The sequence below is a fragment of the Gregarina niphandrodes genome (genome assembly GCF_000223845.1).
Source record: "Gregarina niphandrodes unplaced genomic scaffold scaffold00008, whole genome shotgun sequence".
Classification (NCBI taxonomy): Eukaryota; Apicomplexa; class Conoidasida; order Eugregarinorida; family Gregarinidae; genus Gregarina; species Gregarina niphandrodes.
Genome location: NW_011645779.1, coordinates 54,200 through 62,756, shown reverse-complemented (window position 1 = coordinate 62,756; position 8,557 = coordinate 54,200). Strand labels below are relative to the sequence as shown.

The following is an 8,557-nucleotide window of genomic DNA, read 5'->3' as shown; positions in this document are numbered from 1 at the left end:
GGGGGGGTCCAATAGGGGGGGGGTCCAATAGGCGGGTTATGGGGTCATTAGAGGGGGGGGAACCAACAGGAAGCGGTGGGCGAGAGGAGAGGACAGCCGGATTAAAAAAAAGGTCCTCCTTATATTTTTGGAATAATCCCATGGTCGAAAAGAAGAGGGCTTTACACCGTTTGGTTGTCGAGGAGGCGATCAATGAGGACATCAGTGTGGTCAACCTGAACCCTCAGAGAATGGAGGAACTGAAAATATTTCGAAATGACGTTGTTAGCATCAAGGGCAAGAAGCGCAAACAAACTGTTTGCATAGCCATCGGCCACCCGTCGGTTGACCCGGGAAAGATTCTCATGAACAAGGTGCGTGGGGGGCCCTCCACTGGGAAGTGCTCTCACTCTGGATGTTTACTGTGCCTCCTATCGTGTTGGGGTAACCGCATAAGCACACACTTTTTTTTGTGTTTAGGTTGCTCGCAAGAATTTGAGAGTGAGGTTAGGTGATGCTGTGACTGTGCAGGCTTGTGAGGATGCTCCGTACGGCAAGAGAATCCATGTATTGCCTATTGACGACACTGTGGAGGGTGTGACTGGCAATTTGTTTGAGACATATTTGAAGCCTCATTTCCAAGAGAGTTACCGGCCTGTTTCAGAGGGTGACTTATTTATTGTGAGGAAAGGGTTCCGTCCTGTGGAGTTTAAAGTGGTTGGTGTAGACCCGTCTCCGTTTTGTTTAGTGGCTCCGGATACAGTGATCCATTGTGAGGGTGAGCCGATTAAACGTGAAGATGAAGAGCGTTTGGATGATGTAGGTTATGATGACATTGGTGGTTGCCGTAAGCAGATGGGTCAGATCCGTGAGATGATTGAGTTGCCTTTGCGTCATCCAAGTTTGTTCAAGACGTTAGGTGTTAAACCGCCGCGTGGTGTACTGTTGTACGGGCCTCCGGGTTCCGGTAAGACTTTGATCGCTCGAGCTGTGGCGAACGAGACTGGTGCATTCTTCTTCCTAATAAATGGTCCGGAGGTGATGAGTAAGATGGCCGGCGAGGCTGAAAGTAACCTACGACGGGCATTCGAGGAGGCTGAAAAGAACGCGCCGGCAATAATTTTTATCGACGAGATCGATTCGATTGCGCCGAAACGCGAGAAGACAAACGGTGAAGTCGAACGACGCGTGGTATCTCAGCTACTAACCTTGATGGACGGCCTCAAGGGACGCGGACAGGTGGTAGTTATTGCGGCAACCAACCGACAAAATTCCATCGACCCTGCACTTCGTCGTTTTGGACGCTTCGATCGAGAAATCGATATCGGTGTACCAGACGAAGCCGGACGCATCGAGATTCTACGTATACATACACGCAACATGAAGCTGGCACCGGACGTGCGGCTGGAAGAACTGGCGGCCCAGACACACGGGTTCGTCGGAGCGGATTTGGCCCAGTTGTGCACGGAAGCCGCACTCTCTTGTATCCGCGAAAAAATGGACGTAATTGACTTCGAGGATGAGACGATTGACGCTGAAGTGCTCGACTCAATGTTCGTGACACAGGACCACTTCACACAGGCCCTGGGCACCTGCAACCCGAGCAGTTTGCGTGAGACGGTGGTGGAGGTACCGAACATCAAATGGGATGACATCGGCGGCCTTGAGGATGTGAAACGCAACTTGCAGGAGATGATTCTATATCCGATCGACCATCCCGAGAAATATGAGAAGTTTGGGATGTCGCCATCGCGGGGTGTTCTCTTTTATGGTCCGCCCGGTTGCGGTAAGACGTTGTTGGCGAAAGCCGTGGCTTCTGAATGTTCAGCCAACTTTATTTCGATCAAGGGCCCGGAGCTGTTGACAATGTGGTTCGGAGAGTCGGAGGCCAACGTGCGCGAAGTGTTCGACAAGGCCCGCACGGCTGCGCCGTGCGTACTCTTCTTCGACGAGCTGGATAGCATTGGCACTCAGCGTGGCTCCAGTGTGGGCGAGTCGGGCACAGGTGACCGTGTAATGAACCAGCTATTGACTGAAATTGACGGCGTTGGTGTGAAAAAAAACATCTTCTTCATTGGCGCCACCAACCGGCCAGAACTTCTGGATGAGGCGCTGTTGCGTCCTGGACGACTTGACCAACTCATCTACATCCCACTACCCGACTTCCCGGCCCGGCTATCCATCCTACAGGCTTTAACACGCAAGACCCCTGTCGCTCCCGATGTCAGTCTCCACTTTGTTGCTCAGAAGACTGAAGGTTTCTCCGGTGCTGATTTAGCCGAACTCATCCAGAACGCGGCTAAAGGCGCGGTCCGGGACGCGATTAATGCTGAAGAAATTCGCCAGGCTGTTGCGCCGGGTGGTGATAGCAGTATGAAGGAAGAAGATGAAATACAGTATGTGACCCGCGCACACTTCGAAGCCGCCTTCGCCAACGCTCGCCGCTCCGTATCTATCACAGACTTGTCTAAGTACGATCAATTCCGCATGAAGTTCGACCCGGTCTACATGAGCTCTGCCAACGGCCAAGCCAGCACCATCAATTTCGAGTGGCCCGACGCTCAACAGGGCTTCACTACCGGCGCCTCGGGTACCCACGCAGCTCTCGACGACGATGACGAGGACCTCTACAGCTGAGCATACTTGAAGTGGAATAAGTTCAGCCGCAGACTTGAGTGCAGACAGAAAGTTCCCGAGTGCGGACAGATAGCCATCTGCAGACGCTAGCAGACGGCGGTAATAGACGACAGTTCAATTAGCCACTCACTCAAAACTGTGGGACTCACGGGAAGGGTTCTGTACAAGGTCTTGACGCACAGTCCTTACTATCATAGACTGGATTTGGGCTTCATAGTTTTTCCAATTTTCGTATGTTCGAACGGTAAAGCCCTCCCTACCAGGAGAGTTCAGCGGTCTGCCTTCTGCTGCTCGTTGACACTTCTTCTTAACACACCATTAGGACAGTCCCGGTAACACTTCCAGATGCTTATTGGTCCACCAGTCGATCCATCAGGCATGACCGATTGTTGTTGACGGACGTTCATGATTCTGCGGTGAAGTGCCAGAACCACCTGACGGTGATGCAAACCAAGGCTGCTCTTGGGTAAGCGCCGGTATTTAGTGAAGTCATGCATGGTTCGAGTCATGCATGGTTCGAGTCGTGCATGATTTGATCATTACTATGTTTCGAGTAGGCTGCTTAACAAGTTGGGGGAAATTACCTGTACCGCGGCTGCCCGGAAAGGGGAGAAGGAGAAGGACGGATATAGGAAAGAGGGCCGGTCGAAGGAGAGAACCATATCCTCGGACTGGTCAGAGACGTTTGGAATGAGGATGATTCGGAATCAACCGAATCGTGCGAGGCAGCGCTGTTCATCTGAAGCGGCGGCTGGGTCGGCGCCTTTGACTGATCGCCGGCTTGCCTTTCGGGATATCGCTTTTCCGGAGGGACTGCAGTCCACAGAATCGGACGGTTACGGAATGACACCTAGAACGAGAAGGTCTCGAAGTGTGGGGAGGTCCAGAAGTGTGGGAAGTGTATTTGAGTATGACACGATTGGGAAGGTTGGACATGACACGATTGGGAAGGTTGGACATAACACGATTGGGAAGGTTGGACACGAAAGTGGACACGAAGGTGGACACGAGTGGGAAGATCCCATGAGTGTGGGTGGGCGTGGGTATGGGTGGGTCCTAGTTCAGATCGGCATGGGTATTATAGGTGGAGTTGCAGCATTTGGCCTGTGTTGTAGTGAACAATGTGAGTTCTTGGTGAGGGTCCGGCATAGTCGCGAGAACTGCACACGACGGAACTCATGTTTCTGTCAGGGGTCAGCCACCACGACCCGCGCTGCTTCGTCTTCTTCAGAATGCCGCCCCGTTTCTCGAGGAAGCAGCAACAGCGCTATGACCGACGGAAGTGAGAAATGGCCGGACAGAATATGCGGCTGGCTTACTAACGACCAGTCCATTTCGGCAAGACACAAAATGTTCCAATACTTCTCAGGTTTGATGTTAAATTTGACAAGTAGGACCTGTACCTTTGAACCCTTCCCTTTGGACCCTTCCCTTTGGACCCTTCCCTTTGGACCCTTCCCTTTGGACTGTCCGACACTTAAGCAACCGTGTGTCTAGGAGTGTTTAGTTCGTCTGTATTCATGCCGAAGACCAGCAAGTTGAAGTTGCAGTCGGGAGCGTGGACAATAAGCAAGCCGGGTAAGCCTAATGGGGGAGAAGACGCTTATTTCGCGTTGGAGCATTTTGCTGGGGTAGCGGATGGGGTGGGAGAATGGGGAGATTACGGATGTTGTCCGAGACAGTTCGCTTTGGCTCTGATGGAAGGTTCGCAAGAGATGGCGCTACGTCAAGAGTTCCATGCCCGTCCAAATTGCGGGGGCGGGATGGATGGCCGTCGAGCGAGCGAGAGAGCCCTGTCGGTCCTCCGTTCAGGGTTCGAAAGGGCCTTGCAGGAGAAAGGGTGCTTTGGAAGTTCGACCTCGCTCGTGGTCGGCCTGGATGCGATGGGCGAGAAACTCGGAATCGCCTGTCTGGGGGATAGCAGCTGCATTGTATTGCGTCGTACCCGGCCTATATTCAGACATATGACCATTACCCGACGAACCCGTGAACAGCAGCATTTCTTCAACTGTCCTTATCAGTTGTCAAGACTGCCCCAACCGGAAGATATTCCTCAGCTGGAGAACAGGGGCATGTTCAAGCTTATTCGGGTCCTTGCCAATATCCGCCCGGAGATGTCCAGCGACTCTCCGGACCAAGCGGATCTTATTGATATACCTGTAAAGGAGGGTGACCTCATTCTCATCGGAACAGACGGCCTGTTCGACAACCTATTCGATCAGGAAATCATTGCCCTCGCTTCTCTGGCACTAAGTCCCTATGAAGCACGCCTGTTCACTGGTCCAAATAGGGATAGGCCCAGTGAGCCGCCACAACACCCAGGCTCTACAGAATCCATGTTGTATAATGCGCGGAAATGGACCGAGGACTGGGTCACCGGCAGGCGGGCTCCCCCTTCCGCGCTGGACCCTCCTTGTGTCAACCAAGACAAGACCATTGCTACTCCGCCAGGACATGTTGCGCGCGGCATCGCCGAGGCAGCGTTTTACCGCTCCATCGACAGCCGCGCCAAGTCCCCTTTTGCTAAGGCCGCCAGAGCTGCGGGCGCCTCCGCCGTCGGCGGAAAGCAAGACGACATCACAGTTGTGGCGTGTTGGGTTGTTTCTACAGACTAAAAAAACGTGTGCACACGGTGCGCTACAAACATAGCGTTGCAAACAAATTACATTTCAAAAAGCAATTGAGATCATATCATTTATGGTTCTTGTCTTCGCATATTGGACAAGGTTCAGTTTCCCATATTGGTTGCTGTCATCTATGATGTACAGTGTTTCGGGAAGCATGGCAAGATTATTGATTTTTGACCTGATCTTCTCGATTTGTCGTTGTGTGGCTTTAATGGATGGTATGATAGGTTTAACAATCTCCTTCAGCCCGTCAAACTTGAGTGCCGCTGCCAGGAGCACACCCGAAAGTTCAGGGAATGCTGGGTGATGGGCAATGGCACATAGAAAGTCGACGAACAAATCCTCGAATGCTTTGGTCAGCTTACCGTGCACTCCTGGATCTACTAGCTGTTCCTTGCTCAAAGACAGCGCCACTTCTATATTCATCGCCTTGATCAATTTTGTTTGCCGTTCGGCTACTTTTTTCAAACCCTTTCTTTCGAGCAAGCCGGTTACGACGGAGCCAAAATCGCAAATTGCATAGCCCAGAGGGGCGTATAATTTGGTGGCTTTGATTAGAGACAGACACAATCCAAGCAGCTTCGCTCTAAACGGTAGTAAGGTTATCTGCGTGGCTGTATCCCTTAGCAGACCCATGAAGAAAGCTAGAAGACCTTCTGCCATGTTCACCATTGACACCTCCAGAGAGCTGTTCTCTGAAGAGCTATCCCCTTCCAGGAGCATTAGAGAAATGTATATGTGGCATTGTAGAATAGTTGACCACGAAATGACAACGCTGCGCAGCTTTTCAACAGTCGCAAGCCTCTTTTGTCGCTTGTTACCGTCTGTGAGCCTGGAAAGCGACGTCGTAAATTGACCAGTGGCAATAATGAGTTCCCGGAAGGTCAGCACACACGTGTTATAAACCTGTTTTTCGTATCCATGCGTCTGTAATCCATGTAGCGCAATACTAAACAGAAGCGCGAAATACTTCGCCTTCTCAACCAACGGTGCTCTGGCTTTTTTTATGGCAAAGTGCGATCGCAACTTGACGAAGGGCAATTTTAGTAGCTCCGTTAACTGACTGGACCGAGCTTTCATAGTTGGGTCATGATATGTTTTGTACAAGGCCAGGAAACATGGAGGACACATGTCCTTGGTCATCTGCACTATAACAGCATCCAACATTCGCGACCAAAGACCCTTCAATGCCTTCGGTTTCAAACACCAGATGGTTTGCATCACATTCACATCCAGACCAATTACCAGCGCCTTGACCAAACTACTACTCGTACGGTTGGTCCTGAACAACATGTCAATGCTGCGCCACAAGCTCCGACACAATGCGTCTGGTATTTTTGGTGACTCAGGCATTTCCAACAATGTACTATCCGGGGACTCAATAGAATCTGCCACAATGGACCGTTGGATTGAGTCTTCATCTGAATCTGCCGACAATCCCTCGAGATTAGCTTCGTCACTGCTCGTGCCCGATTCCTGTTCTTGAGCCGTGTAGAACTCTCCATCAGAACCAACTGCGACGGGCGGTGTTTTCAAGTCCCCGTCGGAACTCCCATCATCGGGATTACTCTCGTCGGAATTTCTATCCGCGTCGGAATTACCCTCGTCGGAATTTCTATCCGAGTCGGAATTGTTCAAGTCGTCTTCCTCTTGGTGGTTGTCCGCAATGCTCCCAGTAAAAAGCAGGCGTAGGGTGTTGAGGCATCCGAAGGCCACCTCGTCCAGAGCTCCGACATCAGAGGCCAGTTTGTATGGAGCGGTGTTCTTCAGTTGAGCAATTATCTGCAAGATCTTTTGTGACTGAGCCACAGCTCCGCTCTTACGACCCGAAGATCCCTCAACCCCGCCCTCCAAAATTCCCTCGCGGACAACGGTAATTAACAACTTCACAATTTCTTCCACACTCTCGGCATGAGCTGATGACAACAGCTCATCAATCATAGCCTGAGACCAACTTATTTTTTGTTCTTCGTCACGTTCCTCGTTGTCAGAATCCGATTCGAATTCTCCGGCATCCGATGAATCACCCGAACTTGCCCCATCGTCGTCCTCAGACCCGGCTACAGACCCCATCTTAGAGTCGTCTTCAGATATTGAGTCGTCTTCAGATCTTGAGTCGTCCTCAGACCTCGAGTCGTCTTGACACTCCTGGCAAGACCCTGATTCAGACTCATGTTCGGATGCCTCCGAGTCAGAGGTTGTAGATGCGACAACCTGCTCCTCATCGGACAATACAGAGCCAATGTCAGACACGGCCTCTTGGTCATTAATACTTGCCCGAGATGGCAGCCTCGCCGTCTTCACACGTTTCTGCACACACTTATATTGGGGCGAACCTCTCTTCGCCATTGGCCACTAATTATTTATTACCCCGGGAGTAGACATCCCGAAAGTTATACGCCAGGAAACCTTTTAAGAAACCGCAACCAATTTTGTTCCTGACCGCCCCCATGGAAATAGCTAAAAATTGTTCCATTCCAGCCGGTTCATTCTCACGTGCAAAAAATCTATGGCTTGAGGCATGGCGGCCGCGAAGCGCAAACGCCAACGATAAGGTCTCGGGCTGTCTTGGCCAGGTATTCCTTCCACCCGAGGGGGTGATTTGCATCGTCAAAGATCTCCTCGTCAATCTCAATCCTTCCCCCCTCATATGCACCGGTCAACTACAAGTATCAAATTATCGGGAATGACTCGATGGGAATGACCTCGATGGGAATGACCTCGATGGGAATGACCTCGATGGGAATGACCTCGATGGGAATGACCTCGATGGAAATGACCTCGATGGGAATGGTGGGAACAAGAATGGGTAAGGGGCTTACGTGGTACGAAGTAATACTTTTATCCACTTCTTCAGAGTAATGGTACTTCGCAAAATCGTCAACATCCACAGGAGAAAATGTTCCATCTTGTACCTCGTCCAAGGTCAACAACTAAAAGTGATTCCGGGTGGGCGGCATGAGGCGATCTGTTCAGTACCGACCGTACTCCGTGCTCCGGTGTTTGCGTGCTCTGATGTTTGCGTGCTCTGATGTTTGCATGGTCCGGTGTTAAGTTGTTTGTGGTGGGCCATAACAGTGCGTGCAATAAACAGTGTGTCCACCTACGCTGCCGCTTTTGGACTCTGTCTCGGCTACCACTCCGGGCATGTCCTCATCTCCGTTGAGCCTGCAGCAGTGTCGCGGTTACTGACTGGTCGGGCGGGGTTACTGGGTGGTCGGGCGGGGTTGCTCGTTGTGAGTGTTCGATTGCTCGTTGTGCTATTTCGGTTGACCAGGCCCTGAACGTTCGGCTGAGCGCTTGGTCAGTAAGGG

The 8,557-nt window shown here is 51.5% G+C and overlaps 4 protein-coding genes across 4 annotated transcripts; 2 read left to right on the top strand and 2 right to left on the bottom strand.

The window, feature by feature from the left end:
• Positions 1-140: 140 nt before the first annotated feature.
• On the top strand, positions 141-2,616 carry GNI_054060 (putative cell division protein 48; the record flags this gene model as incomplete). The annotated part of the gene is made up of 2 exons (XM_011131561.1): positions 141-353; positions 460-2,616. 2 exons carry the CDS (start codon positions 141-143, stop codon positions 2,614-2,616), a joined length of 2,370 nt encoding a protein of 789 aa, XP_011129863.1.
• Positions 2,617-4,136: 1,520 nt separating this feature from the next.
• On the top strand, positions 4,137-5,231 carry GNI_054050 (putative protein phosphatase 2C; the record flags this gene model as incomplete). The annotated part of the gene is made up of 1 exon (XM_011131560.1): positions 4,137-5,231. One exon carries the CDS (start codon positions 4,137-4,139, stop codon positions 5,229-5,231), a length of 1,095 nt encoding a protein of 364 aa, XP_011129862.1.
• Positions 5,232-5,285: 54 nt separating this feature from the next.
• Positions 5,286-7,592, bottom strand: GNI_054040 (Noc2p family protein; the record flags this gene model as incomplete). Its single annotated transcript, XM_011131559.1, has 1 exon — positions 5,286-7,592. One exon carries the CDS (start codon positions 7,590-7,592, stop codon positions 5,286-5,288), a length of 2,307 nt encoding a protein of 768 aa, XP_011129861.1.
• Positions 7,593-7,915: 323 nt separating this feature from the next.
• GNI_054030 (hypothetical protein) lies at positions 7,916-8,392 on the bottom strand (the record flags this gene model as incomplete). The annotated part of the gene is made up of 2 exons (XM_011131558.1): positions 7,916-8,176; positions 8,351-8,392. 2 exons carry the CDS (start codon positions 8,390-8,392, stop codon positions 7,916-7,918), a joined length of 303 nt encoding a protein of 100 aa, XP_011129860.1.
• Positions 8,393-8,557: the final 165 nt, after the last annotated feature.